Source organism: Solanum tuberosum, unplaced genomic scaffold (assembly GCF_000226075.1).
Source record: "Solanum tuberosum cultivar DM 1-3 516 R44 unplaced genomic scaffold, SolTub_3.0 scf00062, whole genome shotgun sequence".
NCBI classification, from domain to species: Eukaryota; Viridiplantae; Streptophyta; class Magnoliopsida; order Solanales; family Solanaceae; genus Solanum; species Solanum tuberosum.
In genome coordinates this window covers 1,313,038-1,332,444 of record NW_006238987.1, presented here as the reverse complement: position 1 = coordinate 1,332,444, position 19,407 = coordinate 1,313,038, and the positions used below count along the sequence as shown (strand labels likewise).

General features: G+C 32.1%; 2 protein-coding genes across 3 annotated transcripts; both read left to right on the top strand.

Moving 5' to 3' along the window:
• The first annotated feature begins 318 nt into the window (after positions 1–318).
• Positions 319–5,290, top strand: LOC102580600 (uncharacterized). Of its 2 annotated transcripts, none has more exons than XM_015307688.1 (6): positions 319–800; positions 1,511–1,611; positions 2,117–2,214; positions 3,090–3,295; positions 4,380–4,427; positions 4,945–5,290. In XM_015307688.1, the coding sequence occupies exons 1-5, from the start codon at positions 398–400 to the stop codon at positions 4,421–4,423; spliced, it is 852 nt and encodes a 283-aa protein (XP_015163174.1). In that variant the 5' UTR covers positions 319–397; the 3' UTR covers positions 4,424–4,427; positions 4,945–5,290. The 2 variants fall into 2 exon arrangements, with proteins under 2 accessions (XP_015163174.1, XP_006345093.1); XM_006345031.2 differs by having other exon boundaries at positions 320–800; positions 4,952–5,290.
• Positions 5,291–15,756: 10,466 nt separating this feature from the next.
• LOC102580268 (uncharacterized protein At1g04910-like) lies at positions 15,757–19,407 on the top strand. Its single transcript, XM_006345030.2, has 8 exons — positions 15,757–16,696; positions 17,131–17,198; positions 17,326–17,414; positions 17,524–17,689; positions 17,782–18,071; positions 18,147–18,351; positions 18,439–18,596; positions 18,816–19,407. The coding sequence occupies exons 1-8, from the start codon at positions 16,354–16,356 to the stop codon at positions 19,069–19,071; spliced, it is 1,575 nt and encodes a 524-aa protein (XP_006345092.1). The 5' UTR covers positions 15,757–16,353; the 3' UTR covers positions 19,072–19,407.

Here is a 19,407-nt window from a genome sequence, read left to right as displayed (position 1 = left end):
AAAAATAGATAATTACGATAGAATCATTTAAAAAATTAAAAACACATCAAATATGGAAGAAAATTAAGTTAATTAGGCTCGTCCGTACATTATCATAGTCCACTACTTATCATAATTTTTAGACTTCTCTTCCACCATAAGAATATGCGAAATTGAAATTTTACTTCGTAAATAAACAATTTATATTTCGAAGTCAACTATCTTTCGTATCTGCAGCTCGTTACACGCTTCCACCGTCAATAGCGTAGACTTCACTCCAGTCTATCATTCCGTATTATTTGGGTACCCTGAATCTAATAAATATAGCAAAATTAGAATAAGTAAATTCGATTTCATTCATTCACTATTTTTTCTCTTACTTCCAATTAATCCTCTTTAAGATTCTAAGTGATTTTTAATGGATTTGTGGCTGAAGGCACGGAGCTTCGCGGAGGAAGCTGCGAAGCGATCACAGGAGTTCACTGTAGAAGCTGCTAAGCGTACACAGGAGCTCAGTATTGGCTCCGCTAAGTTATCCGACGTCGTTTCAGAGGCTTCCAAGCGTTCAAAGGAGATTGCAGCCGAAGCTTCTAAGCGCTCTAAGGAGATCGTTGCCGAAGCTTCTAAACGCGCCGATCAGATCAAGTTTCAAATTCCCTCTGCCGCTGCACTCTCTAGCCTTGTGGATTCCTCAACTTCCCCTCAAACTGCTTCGGCTATTCCTACGCCGGCTGATCTCGAAAAGTTTGGAGTCACTGACGACTTGAGAGAGTTCGTTAAGGGCATCACTAGGGAAACATTCCAAAATTTTCAACTTCAAGGTACTTGTTCTGCTCGCTTTCTCTCTATCTCTCTGTGTCGCGTGCTCATTCTAATGCATGCATTGCTACCAGCATCTCTGAAAATGAGTAGAAAAATGTAGTACATTGTCGTATTAGCAGATTGTTATCGTTTAATTTGTAAGTTTATTCATTGTGTTGTGCTTAATCTGCAAATTCCTGTAGTACGTTTTCGTGTTTGCAGATTGTTATTGTTTAATTTGGAAGTTTATTCATTTACTGTGCTTAAACTCCAAATTGGAAGAAATCAGATCTAGCCGTCTCCGATCTCTCAATCACCAACTATTTTCATATGATCACGGTGGAAGGGGTGGGGGGAGTACTTTAATTCTGGACACATTTTTTGAAGCTCAGGAAGCTTTTCATGAGCGGCTATTCTGTAAGCAATCAGAACAAAATGAAGATGTAATTAGTTACTGAATTTTCTTGTTAAAAACTTATCACATACATACTGATTTACCAAGGTTAAGTCATAAGTTAAGGTGAGAATTCGTATGAATTTACTATGCTTTAGTAATAAAAACATATGTGAAGACATGTGTCATGCTTCATTGATTGGAACAAACACCGAGTGTGGATAATTTTTAACCAATTTTCATTTCCCTGTTCAATTATGTGCACCTTCTTTCGATTTCTTGAGTCATCCATCGTGAGAAGATACTGGCTTAACTGTAACGTTTATTGGTATGCAGATGAGTCAGAGATGTCTGATATTCCTACAGTCTCAAACATTCGGCAGGATCTTACAGAATTTCAGGAAAAACATGCAAAACTTGTTCTTTCATCTGTCAAGGTATGACTCTCATTGTTATTACCTGGTCAAAGTCGGTATAGAAAAGATCTCTAGTTTCTCATATTACTTACGTGGTGCTTAATCGAGCTTAAATAATAAGGCATCTTGACTGTCACTTCTCCTATGGTCTATTGAGTTTCAATAACTAGTGTTGGTCATATTTTTGTTGTTCCTAGTGCTAAAGCTGACTTGTTATGTCAATGTAGATCATAGTTGTGTTGAGGGCTGCGCCCTTTTCAAAGATAAAAGTTACTTTTCAAAAATTGTGATGAAGGCTACTATGTTTCACTGGACCTGCTCGGCGGAAGAGTTTATACACTTGTTCAAATAAGTTCTAGCTCTCTTTCTGTATTTCCCGTTGTAACCTTTTTGATTTGAGGGATAGTTGACAGGGGTCATGCTGTTGAGAATTATGCTGTTCTGATAAAGATGAATTTGGCAGTTAGGAACTAAGTCAACTAACAGCATTTACATGTTCGTTTCCTTTTTTTTTCTCTATGTGCAGGAAATCTCAAAGTTGAGGTATGAGATATCCCCACGCATAATGAGAGAGAGAAAGTTTTGGAGAATCTACTTCATTCTAGTTAACAGTCATTTGGCACCGTAAGTACCTTTCTGGAAAAATAATCTCTTCTTCCTTACATCAAGCTGAATGTGTTGCTTATTTTGTATTGTTGGAATATATTGCAATAACATGCACCGATAATTAAATATCTATTTTGTGCGTTGTTCTGTAATTTTGGGTAAAGACTTTTTGTATAAGAAAGCTGCTGTAATACCATTTGGTCAGGATTATAAGATGAGTTTTTGACAAGTATTTAAGAGAATATAGCTATTGTTAAACCTTCAAACATCGAAATGGAGATATGAACTGGGCTGGTCATTTAAAGATGCTTTCTGGTCATTCTCATTCCTATGAAACTGTCAAATTGTGTGTGCTGAGCTCATACTATTTCCTCTCAGTTTCATAAAATTTGGTCAAATATGTTCATGTGCAGATTTTTCCTGTTAGTTCAGTGATGAAGTAGGAAAATTTATAAGAAGATAGCAGTATTATTGTGGACGCACAGTGAATAAAACTCTGTGAATGATAATTTTAATGGAAGCTTCCTATTTCCTTGAGAAATTTGAAGAAGCATTTTCAGTAAAGAGCCCAACTTCTTTACACCATCGGAAGTCATAGACTCCCCAAGTTAAAATTTGTTTGGCCTATTTTGACTTGGCACGGAGTTTAAGAAAACAAAGAAGACTTTGAATTTTGTAATCTTAAATTAAAGATATGCCAAATGTACCAAAAACTCAATAATCTTGTGGTCTTAAACATGCTATGTGGAAAGTTGAAATTAAAGAGTTTGCTACATTTTTTTTGGAACGGACTAAAAAGTAGGCCAGCCTAGGCACAAATAGTTGAACATGCATTTTCTTTGATTTCGCTTTGGTAGTTAGCTTCATTATTTAATCAACTACATTTGGTGTAGGTATGAAAAGAAATACATGGACGAAGAGAAAATAATATCTGCTGAAAAGGCAAATGTCAAGGAGGCAAAGGATATTTCATCAGCAGGAACAACTTCTAAACCAATGATCGGGGCAACAACCCAGACAAACAAGAAGGCAGCCTCATCAACTGCTGACCAGGATTTGGATGTTTTTCTTCTCGGAGAGGAAAGTGATGAAGGGCCAGGTACTCTGTTTACCATCTCATGTTTTTGCCACCTGGTGTAAGGAGTGATAGTTTTTAATTTATTTGTGAAAATCAGGAAAGATACTGTTCAGTGTTCATCATCCTTCTTTGCTCTCTGTCCTCTCCCACCAAAGAAAGCAAAAAGAAATGAATAAGACACAATTATTCTGAACCTGCCATCTTTCATTTCTTCGTACTCTTCCTTTACTGTTCTGTAGATCGTTGACTTACTAAAAAATGTATTTACAGTTTGGGTCATTCATAATATTGTCAGTCTATTTCAGTTATTTTAATCGGCAGGCTGTCCATTTGCCCAATTCTGTCAAGATCAGCATAATCAGTAGCCAAATGGTACAAAGCTAGAGGACAACTATTTTACATGCTTAAATCCAGATTATCATCTTCCCTTGCTGTCATCTAGTTTATGGTATTTGCGTAGCATTTGAGGACAAATTGTACTATAGGCAAAGATGTATGTACACATAAGAGATGTGAAACACAAATAAGATGACCAAATCAAAACATCATTTATCGTAAGAAGAAGACCAATCAAAATATAAGAGATGGTGCTTTCTTGCATCCACAAATTGTCAGTGTATTCTCTTTCAGTTGTTTGGCTTTTGTTCTCCAAGCAGCATTGATCTAACGGTTCTCAAAAAGTAGCCAACAGGTCTGCATATTACAAGTGATCACCTGAGAAGTTTTTATTTATTTCTCAGAAGCTAAAGATTTATGATCTGATTACCACCAACAAAAGTCTCGGTTTTTGGTCTTGAAGAATAATGAAACCGTCAAAGCGTAATTTGTCCTCATATTGCAAGCTATCCTTCTTCCAAGTTATCAGTTGTCTAAACTGGTTAACTCATCAGATTTTCTGTATTTCTTGTTTCTTTTTGGTTTTATTTTCTGACTTTTCTTTTCCTTCCCAAAGCATTTATCTTGATTTTTCTTCAAGATAGAAAATACAGTGTCATTTCTAGATATAGCCTTTGTGCTGCTGTTATTGGATTTCATTTTGTATTATTCTCAAATTCAAGGAGAATAATCAAGCAGCTATACACTGACTATCTGTTTTGTTGTTCAGATGATGGGGAGAGTGTTTTTGACGATGATTTTGACAAGATATAGATAGGTGAGGACGGTTTTGTTCTTCGATATGAATTTGTATTTTACCAGTTAAATGTTTGTATTCCTCCACTCTCATGACATGCTGAGATCATAACTAAGTTAGAAATTTGTGTTCTGGTATAGTTATGTCAACCATGTAATGATGTATATGTTCTTTTTTTGTGAGAGGACACTTACTATATGTAACATATTTGAGCATCCCACATACAATGTACAAGGTGGATGTTTTGTTCATCTCGTTTCACAAGCTTTTCGTTCTTGGGAGGGAGACAGTTGGGTGGCATGCTCTCCAGTACTCTAGTATTGGAACTTGAATGTGTATATCATATCAAATGGAATTATATGTTTAATGCCCATGTTATTAGGTTACAGTAATATAGAGATATCACTTGGAGAACTTTCAAGAGTATTTTGACCAAGTATGATCTGAAAAGTTCAGCTCGAGTCAAGGTGTTATGGTACTTGAAGTTCTTTCTAGAAGCTCGTTCAGAGTGGTAGATTCTGATGACTTTTTGTGAAAGCCTGCAGGACAAGGTGAAACATCGGCTACTTGCTGCTTCGAGAAGTTGAAGTTGAAATACGTCAGGAAGTTCACACATGCATGCATGATATAATCCAGCTCATATGAAGTAGGCATATACTCGCATATTTGCTACCTTCCTCTGCGTGCATCTTGTCCATTCCTTCAACCTTTTTCTTTCTTTTTCAACTTTTATTTCCTTTGCTGGAGCTGCAGAAGATGAAGGTAGGTGACCGAGGAGGTCTGTTGGTAGGTAATGCTGTTCGTTTTGGAGGTGTAAAGTTAGAATTCTGTTAGTGACCTTATTATTCACCTTTTATTGAGTTGTTGGTTACTTTTTAGTTCTACATACAGTTTTAAAGTTCAGGTTGAGTTTTAAAAGCTGCCTTATCTTTCCTTTCTCAAGTTGCTGGTATGTCTCTGAATGTAGTTTTTTGGTCCAGCAGCTGCTTCTTCGATAATCTTGCTGCCTGAAAAGAAGGGTCAAATTATTAAAAGTTAGTTTTGGATGTCATATATATGTAAACGAAAATAGAGAAGGATGAGTAAAAATTGGAAGAGTGAAATTTAGTGCTAAGATAATGATATCATATTATTACTATCACCTTTCTGATAAAGACAACAAAAAACAGATTAACGGACATATATTTGAGTGGTGTATGTGGGTAACGGTACGTGAAGCTGCTGCATTTAATTTAATTGACATCCAGTGGACCGTTGGTACTTGTTGAAATTGCCAAAAATTACATGAGAAGTACTTAGGTTTGTCATGCAGTGTTTGTTCCTTTCTCAAACACCAATTTACTTTCAGTACTATATACAGTGCATGATTGCCCTTCTTAGGAATAGAAGTTCAAAATTAGTATGATAGCTGATTGTTTGTCTGGGAATATCTTATACCATGTCAACAGAAAGTCTAAATTTTCATGCGTTACAATTAATCAATCATGTTACACTTTTTCCAGAAATGTTTATGCAAAAGAAAATTATATAAATGTAATCTCATTGCATAGTTCTTTTGAACACACAACTATTAATTCTTACCAAATAACTTCTATCTACCAAAAATACTCTCAAGTACTTGTTTTGAACATTTTATGTGTAAAGGATTCTCAATGAAAAAGATATATTACATATGTTATTCTTCATTTTAAAAATAGATAAATAAATAATATATATATTAAGAAAAGTCAAACAAAACAAGATCTTTTAAAGAATAATTGCAAATTTTTCAGTAGCATCTTAAACAGAATAAATCACACATGTTCATGCATGGATCGGATATGTAGGGCGGCGGACCTAATTTTCTTCGAACCTTGTTTTTTATTTGAACAACAAACGTAATGATATATGTTAGTGTAGAATTTTGAAGCAAAGAAGTTTGATTTTTTTTTCATTACATATTATTTATAGGATATTATTTGATATATGTTTCATTATTTATATGAAGCAAAATTGATTGGAGACTAGTCAGAGCTCTTTTTGTCTCGACTATGAGCATATATTGTTGTTTGTTTGGTATTATTAGCTGAGTTGTCTTTGTTATGGCATTATATGATGTGCTAGGAAGCAACTTTTCTTCCTTCCTTGTATTAATGATTTATGAGTAAATAATTAATTATTTGATATATTATTGATTCTGTTTTGTCTTTAAATAATAATAATACTCTTATTATATACCAGGCAGGCTTCTTTTCAGCATATACTGGTTCAACATATATGAGATTCCAAAATTCTATACGTGTGTCATAATTACAATGATTAAACAGATTAATGGGTGCTAATTATTTTGGTTCCAGTTAATTGCTGTTCGTATTTGGTGAATTTTGTACATAACCTAAATCTACTCTTTATCTTCTAATTAAGGAATAATTGTTGCCTTACTTATTTAGAATTACACGTTCTACTTTGTGTCATCCAGCATTGGTTCCTTTCTCAATCATCAATTTCCCTTTCAAATATATATCCAAAAAAGGATTAGTAAAAGATATTATTTGACTGCAACACCTTGATTATAAATAAATTTGGACCTACCTAGGTTAAGTCTTTAAGTGTAACATCTATTAACACGTCAACCACTTTTGTGTTATATATACTTCTTACCTTATTTATCAAAATATAAAAATGTCAAATCTTTCTTGCAAGAAGGATATAATGAAAAAGAAATCTTTATATGGAGTATAATTTTTTTTCCTATTCAAATCGTAAATGGCTTTATTCATTTCCTTTCTGGCCAATTATATGACAACTTTTCATTAAGGTTGTTGGAATTGAAATTGGCAAAGTTGATATAGATCAACAAACAACCATGGAAGAAGCGATAACTGATCAAGCTCTTGTTGCAATGGAGCTTCACAATCAAATGAAAATCAGAGACAAACACAATCAATTGTTTGATTCTCAGATAGTCTACACTTCAAGTGGCCCAAGAGATGGAAGTTTCACAACCTTTGGATCAAGCAATATAAGTTTTAATCCTGACCATCCAAGCTCATTCAAAAGAGCTGATTTGGAGGCTGATTTGGACAAACAGGAAAGGGCCAAGTGGAAGCAGAAATGAGGCAACAAATAATCCAAATTTCCCTTGACAGATTTATTCAAATTCTGTACAAAATAGTACATACAAGCTGTCCAAAATTGGATTGTAGTGATAGCCAATCAGATTCCATACACGTATAGGAATACTTTTGTTTTCTTCTCTTTAGGTATTCTGTATATATACATCACAGCTGAATGAATAGAAAGCAAGAAAAATTTTTCCCATTCTTAGTCTCTGATTTTCTACAAAGGTGTTGTCTGATCTGGACAATTTTGAAGAAAAAACACATTTGAATTTTTCTTTCATAAGTGCAAAGAAAAAATGTTTTTATAATCGTGTCTGATTTTGACTTGAAACGAGAATTAAAAAATATTATGATCGATATGTAGAATGTGTCAAATAGCCCTTTAATTTAATCTTGTAGTTTAAAAAGAAAAAGGGAAAATATATTTTTTTAATGGACAAACATGAAAAATATGACCAAAAAAATTAGAACCATGAAAATATTATGTTAGAATAGTATTTTGAAACAAAGAACATTTGTCATTTCATATGCAAGTTGTTCAAAGATCCTAACGTTCAAGATTTTAGTTTGTCTCAACCATGTGATATCTTTTATTATTTTTTGGTATTATTAGCAGATTGAGTTGTCAAATTCGGAATTGTCACTATTTTGTGGCATTATTATATATTATATTATGTGTTTTCTCCCAAGCCACCACTTAATATATTATCTTTCTTTATATTCTAATAATTTTAATTTTTTATGATTGATATAATTTCTTCCTTCTATTGTCCAACCTTATAATATATATCTTGTCGATTATTTGCATATGATTACAGACGTGCATTTATAATGATTAAATGGATATTTGTTTCTGATTTTGGCTTCACTAAGTTGATCTGTACATTCTTTTCATAACCTACGCATTCCGTTTAAGTATTTCTTTTTCTTAAGAAACTGCATGTATGTTGACCAACTTATAAAAATAAAAAAATCCCGATTCATATGAACCCAACATTATATATACGAAAAAATAAAAATATATATGAAAATTAAATTACTTAAATGTTTATCCTTTAGTCTTAATTTATGTAAAAGTGTTTGTCTCAATTTATATTTCTATTTAAATATGTGGTTTACAATAGAAATAAGGTAATTAATTCATCTGTTTCAATTTGCTTGTCTTAATTTCTTTTTTAATCCGTTTAAAAAATATATTTTTTCCAATTTAAATATCCGATTTCTTTTACTAAATTTACGTGAGTCTAGACATGTCTTATGGGTAGATATAATGATATATGACTATTATGACTAAGGTAGATGAAAATAACTTGAAGTGACAATTTAAAGTTGTCAGAAACGATAGTTGTAACAATAAATAGAGCTAATGTATACTATGCTAGAAATTGGTACATTTTTTTTAATGTAAGAAAGGGTTACTCATTACAGTTAGAATTAAGTTACTGAATCTTCACGTGGTGGAATTTACTTTCATTTTATAGTTAGAATTAAGTTACTGAATCTTCTACGTGGTGGAATTTACTTTCATTTTATAGTTAGAATTAAGTTACTGAATCTTCTACGTGGTGGAATTTACTTTCATTTTATAGTTAGAATTAAGTTACTGAATCTTCACGTGGTGGATTTACTTTCATTTTTATAGTTAGTAATTAAGTTACTGAATCTTCACGTGGTGGATTTACTTTCATTTTTATAGTTAGTAATTAAGTTACTGAATCTTCACGTGGTGGAATTTACTTTCATTTTATATTCCCCTTTCTAGAATGGAAAATGAGTTTATGACAAAAAAGGAAATCAAGAAATTAAACGACAGTTTGGTGCACCTTCTTTTGGCTATGTTCAGAGTTCGTAAAATATCCTAATCATAAGGATGTATTGTACACGATCTTATCCTGTATTTTTTTACCAAGTGAATTTGAAGTTTAAAAAAAATGTCTAGTTACTGAATCATTAATCTTGATATTATAACTTTTTATCTTGACAAACCATAAAATGACTTTTTATCTTTCACTTTCTTTGTAGTTATGGCTGACCTAAAGAGTTTGGTGAAAAGAATAAGAAGATGCTAGCTAGACAAGTATAGTTTACTCCAATTTCTAAGGCCTCAAGGCGAATTTAGAATTTTTAAATTTATGTATTCTGGATTAAAACTTATTTTTGGTTAGTGAATGGCTGGGGTAAGAATATAGTATTATTTTTAGATACTCTATTAAATAAATTTCCAAATATAAATAAATACATAATTAAAATTAAAATTACTACGCTCAACCCTGACCACACCATTGTCTAATAACATTTATATAAAGTTGGCTTTAATTAAGCTTGGTTCACAGTTGATAAATGATGTGAAATATAGACAAATCATTGTCTAATTAAATTGATATATTAATGTATCTGTACGACAAGTTGTATTAAGTATTATTTATTGGTATAACGACAATAGATCATATATTGAATAATGGCCCATATATACAGTAAAACCATTCAAAATATTTTATATATGGCAGAAAATTGTACACCACCCTCAAAGACTTTAATTATTTAATGGTCTGAATAATTCAGTTTAATGATGATAATTGACAAATTTATAGATTAAAATGTAAGTAAGAAAAAAGTGATGCATATTATAATTTATATATGTAAGTAAGAAAATATACTATAGAGTTGTACAATTATTAGAATATACATTACTACCATGTTTCATTAATGGAGTACCAATGCAGTCGATTTTTATTTGGCAACTCTAACACATCTGATAATTGATTTGAACTATTGATTCACTTTTACTATAAATTAAAATTCAAAAATTACTCAATTCCTTTTAACATTTTAAGAAAAGATGACAATATATGTGCTCATATATGTATTATAATAATAAACGCATGATATGTATTTTTTACGTAAAATTATTATTTAACTAATAGCTAACTAATAGTCATAGATTGAGTCGAGGACATAACACATAAATTTTGACCCTCTTCATTAGAAAAATATTTAAGATACATAGATTTTCTTAAAACATATTGAGTAATTTAAGTACTCCGACAAATCTGTATAAATAGTGAAGAAGTATAAAATACTTTGGTTGGTCGTTGATTAATGTAAAACATAAAAAACGAAAAAAAGGACTAATAGAAGGATGAAATGCTAATTAACTCTGACACTTAACTATAACAAAAAAAAATAGTAGTACTAGTGTAATTTAGCTTTTATGAAATTAACTATAGTGCTAGTTTAAAATTATTTTTTACTTACACAAGTGCTGCCAAATTAATTGGGCCTAATGTTTAGCTTTTTTAGGCTAATCAAAAGGTACCAATTATCGTGTACTCAGTTTGATTATAGGCAGAAAGAGAAAAGTGAAAATGAAATTTACCAAATATATAGAGCAAAATTAAATATTGTACTTATGTAATTCAGCCTATATATAATTAATTATTTAAACCAAAGAATTGAAGAAGCGCCAACGAATCAAATCAAAGTAAACAACATATTTGACAAAGACAGACAGCTATTCGCGTGATTGGTGCATCAAATCATTTTTCCACACATACTATATAGTTGGTAAATTTATATTCTCGTTCTTCATTTTTATTTGTTCATTGTATTATTATAAATAAACGTTCATATCCATTTTGATATATCTTTATTATTAATTATAGTCATTTTTACAAAATATAAAATTACTATATATACTTTAAGATTAATATAGTAAACTTATCGTTTTATTTATTATTTCTTAAAAAATATATCGAATGAAACATGAATAAGTAAAATCAATCGGAGGTTTAAAGAATAAAGAATTTTGCTTAAGATATATACAATATGGAATTCTAATATTATGTCAATCAATCGTAATCTTATAGGAATTAGAGTAGTTGATTAGTGATTATCAATTTAATCGTAGACCTCTTTAAGTCTTAGGTGTAGAATATCTTTCGCACTAATATTTTTTAATTTTTAAAATATTTTTATTCCCAACTATTCACGACACTCATTCCTTTTATATTTTTAATATATTCAATATGACATTCCTAAATATTATTTAAAAGTATGTAATAACAAGAGGACGGAACTAAAAAAAAAATTCATACATTCGGTGGCAATACGATTAAAAATTGCAACCTCCCGTTTGATGTTAATATTTATTTAAATTTCTCTTGTTATTTAAACTTTATTAAGGGTCACTATTGCACTAATTAATTCGTCAGTACTACATACTTTTATGTCCTTGTGATTATTGGAAGTTTTTTTTGTTTGATTATGGTGTTAGGGTCATTTTTTTTATTGTCGAATAATTTTACGCTGATGCGTATTTAGGATTTTAAGATGATAAAAGTATTAATAAAAAAAATCTGAGATATATATTTGATCGTTAAATTCTTATCATTGAAAATCATTAAAATTTAAAATTATATGTCCAAAATTAATTTTTACCTATCCAAGCCACATATAGAGGTGTTACCTAATTTTAGAAAGAACACGCTAAAACAAGATAGATAAAAGATTCAAATTTCTTACATCAGTTAGACTGGAGCACCCAATCATCATCACATGACATTATGTGATACTTGTGGGTTACACATCTATATATAATTATTATTATTTTAAAACTATAACAATACTATATATGGTTTCAGAGGGAACATATATTCATGTGAACCCAGTGACCCCTCCTGCATACGCTCCTGATTTTAAGATACTTATCTTCTCCCACCAACAACATGTATCAGATAACTCTATCCATTTAGATTATAACTGACGAAAAGAATCACCTAATAATAATTATTTTTTAAAAAAAAACACATACAACTTTTAGCTTTTGTGATACATACTTAATCACACAAAAAATTATCATCACGATAAATATTGCATCATCCAATAACAACATTCTTTGAATTCTTTGAGTAATATTCCTTATATTAGCATTGATGCAAAAACATCTTTTTTATATCTTTATATTAAATTAAATACGATCACATAATGACATAAATTAAGAAAAGCAAACACATTTTTTTACTTCAAAAGTAAAATATACCAAGTGAAGCATGGTAGGGGAATGATTGGTAAAAATGATGAGTGATATATACAGAAAGTGGACCATAGAATCTGACACGACCCATATTCACATTGCCCCACATAGTAAACAGAGACCCGATATGAATCGGGTTATGGCCCACATTCTCTAATAAGGTCAACCCAAACAGAAAGCCTTTGGTTCATTTAACCCGTGACCCCAATCGACCGTTCTGACACGCCTTCCCACCTACTCTATACTCTACGTTAAGTTTGCCGTTATAACGGCGGTACCGACACTCTCACGGTACGGCCGTAGCATCAAAAGAAGATCCAGTTGTCGTTTCTTGTCGTTTTTCAATTTATCGCCACCGTACTTCTTGCCTACGATACAAATTTTAGGATAATTACTCGCCACCCCCTCTAAATATTAAGGCGATTTATTTTGTTTTTGCTTTAAAAATTACTCCATCCTATTTACTGGTGCATTTTTATTTGACACATCTATTAAAATAATACACATAATGAATTTTCCATATTTTTATTAATTAATAGAATTTAAAAATTAATTTACTTATTAAAAAGGTTCTATCTTTTTCAAAAATATTAATTCTCTAAATAAATTGAGTATATAATAGGTAAAAACAATATATTTTCTTTATTTGTGAAAAATAAACAAGTAAAATGTTAAAAATTAGACAAATAAAAAAGGACCGAGGAATAAAAGGTTTTAAGTACATCTTTCTTCCATATTTAATATTTTCCCACTAATTTTAAGAAATTTTGAATACACTTTTATCATAAATAAGATGTAAGATATAAATTTGGTTGATTTGTACTACTTTTATTAAATTTGTGTTTTGATGCTCTAGTAGTATATATACTCTTTGTATCAAAAAGTATGTTACATTATTATAATTATTAATAACCTAATTATAAAAATTTTCTTTTTATTCTTATTGAAATGATTTCCAATCACATATATTTATAACTATTTTAGATTACAAATTTTAAAAATCTTTTTCTTCTTCTTAGATATTATGTTAAATAAAAAAATGTCACATAAAATGAGACCTAAAATAGATAGACTATGGAGTAATGCAGATAAAACAAAATTAGAACAGTCTTTGAGAAACAAAAATTAGAATGCTCTTTTGCTTAGGACAAGTTAATTAATTATCTATGATATTTATTGCATATCTTAAAGTCTCAACCCTCAGATCTTATCTTTCTTCGTCTCTTAAATGATTACATTAAAAATTCCTCCCCTGGCTCTTAGCTGCTTTCATAAAATTTAGTTAAATTGGTCAGTCAGTCAGTGCTAGCTGCACTTCTGTTGGCCTGTGCTGAAGCCCATGAACTCCTATTTTCTTTATTATTACCACGAGTAATGTTAAATGACTAGAAAATTTGGTCAGAAATTTTAAAAGTCTATAATATTCTTTTTATTTTAATATAAACTGATCTTTATTTCATTTTTGAATTAAAAGGTAAAAAATATTCAAAAAGGTAAAATAATATAGTGTGAAATATGTTATTTTACCATTCTGGCCAAATTTTCTAGCCAAAAGAATTTTTCCTATTACAACATAGTGTAATTCAAGAGTAAGGTTTGATGAGAATATAATGTACGTAAATTTTATTGAGTTAAGAGATTGTTTTTAATATATTTTCAACTTAAAAGAAATGTATCTGATGCAGAATATTTAAGAAAAATAAGATAACAATTTATCAAGATATAAAACAAATGTAACAAATAGTAATACATATTGGAAAATAAGAAACTACATCAATAAGTAACTAATACTCTAAAAATTTGAGAAGAGGAGGCCTACTCTCTATCTCTTTTCTAGAAAGTGCGACAATACTCATTACATATTACTTCGTAACTTTTTTTTTCCTAATTATCGTATTAATATTTTCTATGTAAAGTTATGCCATTAGTTAAATAAGTTATGTTATGTCTTATTTAATTATTTTCTTAGTAGCTCTTCTAACTCTTGTTAGCATTAATCTCTTACACCTCCTAATTGATGCATCCTTACACCTCTAAACCATCTCAATCTCACATTTCTCAATTTATCCGTAAAAAAATCTTAATTAATACAATAGTATTTTAAAAACGTACATAACAACAAGAAATTCCTCATAAGAAAGTCAAAAAGAATATGGACAATAGGTAACACAAGATGGTGAAAAGCCAAAAATAAAGTGTTTTTTCTTTCTAATGTATCGCGAGATATTGTCGGTGTCTCTATGTGCTTATAAAATTGGTCGATACAGAGGCTGTTGTACAGTCGTCTCATGGCGCCACGTGTAACATTAATGTGGCTCGATCTTTGACACGTCTGACTGAACTTTATGTTAGTGGGGCCCTAACCGATTACAAATTAGCTGGCTCTCATTTATTGGTTAATTATTTTTCCATTTTTATCGTAGTTTTCAATTAATGAACACTATTCATCATGTGGAGGAATCTAGTGTATCCCGGTTTCATACTCCAAAGCTTGCTCCCTCTTTTATATTTCCTCTCATTGTTTTATTTATTGAATAAATGTTGTAGTTTTTTTTCATAGGTCCCCACTAATATTCTTTTCAAAAAAATTAAAGATTGACAGCCAATGATTTACTTTTTTTGCTAGTAAAAAGTCCAACCCTTAGCTTAAAGGACCTACGTTCAAATTTTAATTCCTCAATTAATTTGTACTAATAAACATGTTTGATTCTTGTGAAGAGAAAAAGACAAAAGTTATGTAGTAAAAAGTGAAAAAAATATGATATATATTTTTTGCAATAGAAAAAGAATTTCTATGGACCAACTTCAGTATCTCATTTTATCTGACTTATTTTCATTAGTAAAAATATATTGAACTAAACATATTGCAATATATTATTCACATCAAAATAATATGCTTTTAAAGGTTGTATCATTTTTTTCCATATTAGGAGTTGACATGACATAATCAACCAAAGATAAAATGATTTTAAATCCAAATAAGGAAAAGTCAAATACACAACTTAATTTTAAAATGAATCAAAAAAGAGGATAAATTTTAGAGTATACAAATAAGTGAATAACAATTGCCAATACTTCAAGTTGTGCTAACAAAGTTGAAAAAGGTAAAAATAATAAATAAATAAAAGTGTAAAAGGGTAAAATAACAGGAGGGAAACTGTGGAAGTTGCCGCATGTGATAACCGCTATAACCACACCACACACAAGCACTCCCTAAACCCACCACGCGGTGCGTGTTCTTATCCCTCTCTCTCTTCTCTTTCTTTCTCTCTCCACATTCACATTTTCTCTTTTTCCCTCTCTCGTCGCCGGCAGCACCAGATTCCGGCGAAACGTTACCGTCTCGCCGGGAAATTCTCCTAAATCTCCGATACATTTCACATTTTTATATATATATATTTGATTGATCTCTCATCCATAAGGAAAAAAAAAACTGAATAATCAGTTAGGGTTCGTTTTCCGTTAACACTCAAAGATCGAACTTTTGGTTGATTTTTTCCCCTAATGTGGTTGAGATTTAGGGTTTATGGTGCTGTTTTGGGAATCATCACTCTCTGGAAGATCTAACTGTTTAAGTTTTGTTTACGTTTCTGAAGGATCAAATTTCGTCCTGTTTTCTCTTGGTGCTCAGATTTGAGCAGTTTGATCCGCTCACTTTATTTTGTCTTTGAATTGTGAGTGTTAGATTATTACTTAAACTTATTTTGGTTTAATTTCTGACTGGTTTTGGATACTACATTATCGACGAGGCAAATTCATTGCTGCCAGACTGAAGGAAACTTACAAGAAAGTAAGATAAGATTTTGGGCGGGATATGTGCAGAATAGAGGGAGAAAAGAGTGAATTTGAGGGCAGAGAGAGGAAGAGAAGGAGGTGGGGATTGAACGTAATGGGATTCAAAGCAGCTGCTTTAGGTGATAGTCGTGTGGAGAAACTGAAAAGTTCTATGGTGTCGCGGTCTAGAATGAAGTTATGGATGATAAGGGCAGCAACTTCGATTTTGTTGTGGACTTGTGTGGTTCAATTGATGACTTTAGGGGAGACTTGGGGTCCTAGAGTTTTGAAGGGATGGCCTTCTTGTTTCTCACAGGAATCTACTGCTGCATTTGCTCTCCAATCGTCGCCGGAGGTCCCTGCCAGAGTTCTTCCACCTAAGAGTGAGTATTTTTTTTGTAATTTACAGGTGTGGCTTTGTCTACTCGGTTTACTTAATTGTGTGACGAAGTTGGTCAGGTTTGGTGGGAAGCTAAGAGATCGCCATATTATGTTTGTAGTGAAATTGTGAAATAGCCGTTGAGTTTTATTGGCCTGATGCTAATTATGATTGAGATACCTGTAAGATATGTGGTTGAATTGTTCGAGTATATTGCTTAGGAATCTTAGTTGAAATCACCAAAAGGTTCATCGTCCCATTCAGGCTATTCTAGCTTCTTGTGTAAACATTAATTGGAACAGCAAAAGGAATATGTTGAGAATTTGCTTCCTTGGATATTTGTTTTCTCCCTTGTTGTGTTACGGATTTTTTGTTTTACGACGTCTATTCTCGTGAATTACTGAGTCCTGACAGTTGTCTTAATTATTTTGAAACCAGGGGTTTACAAGAATAATGGTTACCTTATGGTTTCATGCAATGGAGGGCTGAATCAAATGAGGTCTGCGGTGAGTGGCTTTCTTAAGATAAATATCAGTTTAGTGGCGCGTATTGAAGTATTTCAAATGGAGAAACTATTGCGAGTTCAATAGCTGATTAGTTTCTCCTCTCCTTCCTCTGTTTTTATTGTTGCAGATATGTGATATGGTTGCTATTGCAAGATATTTGAATGTGACTCTCATAGTTCCTGAGCTGGACAAAACCTCGTTTTGGGCTGATCCAAGGTGTGTTTCCTTGATTATTATGATTTTGGTCTTCTAATTACAGATTGCTTCCTTAAAAAATATAAGAGTGATGATATGTAGTACGCTTAACAATACTTTTGACTTGCAGTGAATTTCAAGATATTTTTGATGTTGATCATTTTATAACATCCTTAAGAGATGAAGTCCGAATATTGAGAAAACTACCGCCAAGACTGAAGAGGAGAGTGGAGCTAGGAATGCTTTACACCATGCCTCCGATCAGTTGGTCTGATATTTCTTACTACCATAACCAGGTTTGTAGGTGTAGGCCACACTTATTTGATGATGTGTGTTGTTAACTCATCATTATTCCATGAGTACTGATGGTCACATTTGCTGATTACAGATTCTTCCCTTAATTCAGAAGTACAAAGTTGTTCACTTAAACAGAACTGATGCTCGGCTTGCTAATAATGGTCAACCGATGGAAATGCAAAAACTGCGTTGTCGAGTAAATTTTGATGCCTTGAAATTCACCCCTCAAATAGAAGAGCTGGGTAGAAAGGTCATTCGACTTCTCAGGCAAAAGGGTCCTTTCATGGTGCTCCACCTGAGATACGAAATGGATATGTTAGCTTTCTCTGGCTGTAGTCAGGGATGTAACAAGGATGAGATTGACGAGTTGACAAGAATGAGGTAAACTTATTTCCTTGTATTGAGTGGGTGTCTTTAATAGTCTCTCATTATTGAGCTAATTTAATCGATTTGTAGATATGCTTATCCATGGTGGAAGGAGAAAATCATAAATTCAGATTTGAAAAGGAGAGACGGTCTCTGTCCTTTGACACCTGAAGAAACTGCCCTGACTTTAAGGGCATTGGACATTGATTCCAGCATACAAGTTTACATTGCCGCTGGCGAGATATATGGTGGACGAAGGCGAATGGCTAGTCTTGCAGCAGCTTATCCCAATCTGGTAATTACGAAGTTCAAACTAGTTTTTCAGCTGTTTATGTTGCCTGAATTTGTTGACTCACATGTTGCAATATTTTATGTCGAGCAGGTTAGGAAGGAGACACTACTAGAACCTTCCGACCTTATGTTCTTTCAGAATCACTCTTCTCAAATGGCTGCATTGGACTATCTTGTTTCATTGGAGAGTGACATCTTTGTTCCTACGTATGATGGAAACATGGCCAAAGTTGTTGAAGGACATCGCAGGTATTTCCATTTGATGAAATTGTTTCTGTGCTAATGCTTAAGTGATATCCTTTTATGTTGTGTTACCACTTACCTTTCCCGCTTTCGATTTGTAGTCATCACCCATTAGTAATGCCCAACTTTAGCTACATATAGTGTTTTCTTATTGTTTTGCTGGTTTTTTCAAGATTTGATTGTGGCTTTATGTCATTATGTTAAAAGTATCACCATTCTATGCAGATATCTTGGCTACAAGAAAACCATCTTGTTGGACAGAAAGCTTTTAGTGGATTTGATAGACCAACATACTGCTGGATCATTGACATGGGATGAGTTCTCTAATGCAGTTAAGCATGCTCATGCTGAACGTATGGGCAACCCAACCAAGAGGTTGGTTATTCCAGACCGACCCAAAGAAGAGGATTATTTCTATTCAAACCCATGGGAGTGTTTAGAATCATCTAATGAGGATGAAACACTAAGTAGCAGCATTTAAATCATGTTGGTACAACATATGGTCAGAAAGAAAAAAAAAACACTTCCACGCTGTTTCTGTGAATGATTTATAGAAGATAGCTCTCAACACACTGAGTCAGTGAGAAAGCAGGATTTTGCTTCAATGCAGCTCTTGAAGTTAAGTAGGAGGGTGCACTTCGACAGGGATGAGAAGACTCGAGAACATGCTGGAGAGAGTACATTTTATAAAGTTTTTACATAAATTAATAATCGATTTCCTGTATAGAAGCTTCCCCTGCCATTGCAGGGTTACATCAAACTCTACGGCAGTGTACACAGAGGGGTGAAATATAGAAATTTGTTTTACTGCAACTAT

Excerpts from the sequence above, each read along its gene's own strand:
- LOC102580600 (XM_015307688.1), top strand. The coding sequence starts at position 398 with ATGGATTTGTGGCTGAAGGCACGGAGCTTCGCGGAGGAAGCTGCGAAG. Across the intron at positions 1,612-2,116 it reads TTGTTCTTTCATCTGTCAAG|GAAATCTCAAAGTTGAGGTA; the intron begins GTATGACTCTCA and ends CTCTATGTGCAG. Across the intron at positions 3,296-4,379 it reads GGAAAGTGATGAAGGGCCAG|ATGATGGGGAGAGTGTTTTT; the intron begins GTACTCTGTTTA and ends TTTGTTGTTCAG.
- LOC102580268 (XM_006345030.2), top strand. The coding sequence starts at position 16,354 with ATGTGCAGAATAGAGGGAGAAAAGAGTGAATTTGAGGGCAGAGAGAGG. Across the intron at positions 17,199-17,325 it reads TGAATCAAATGAGGTCTGCG|ATATGTGATATGGTTGCTAT; the intron begins GTGAGTGGCTTT and ends TTATTGTTGCAG. Across the intron at positions 18,072-18,146 it reads GACGAGTTGACAAGAATGAG|ATATGCTTATCCATGGTGGA; the intron begins GTAAACTTATTT and ends ATCGATTTGTAG.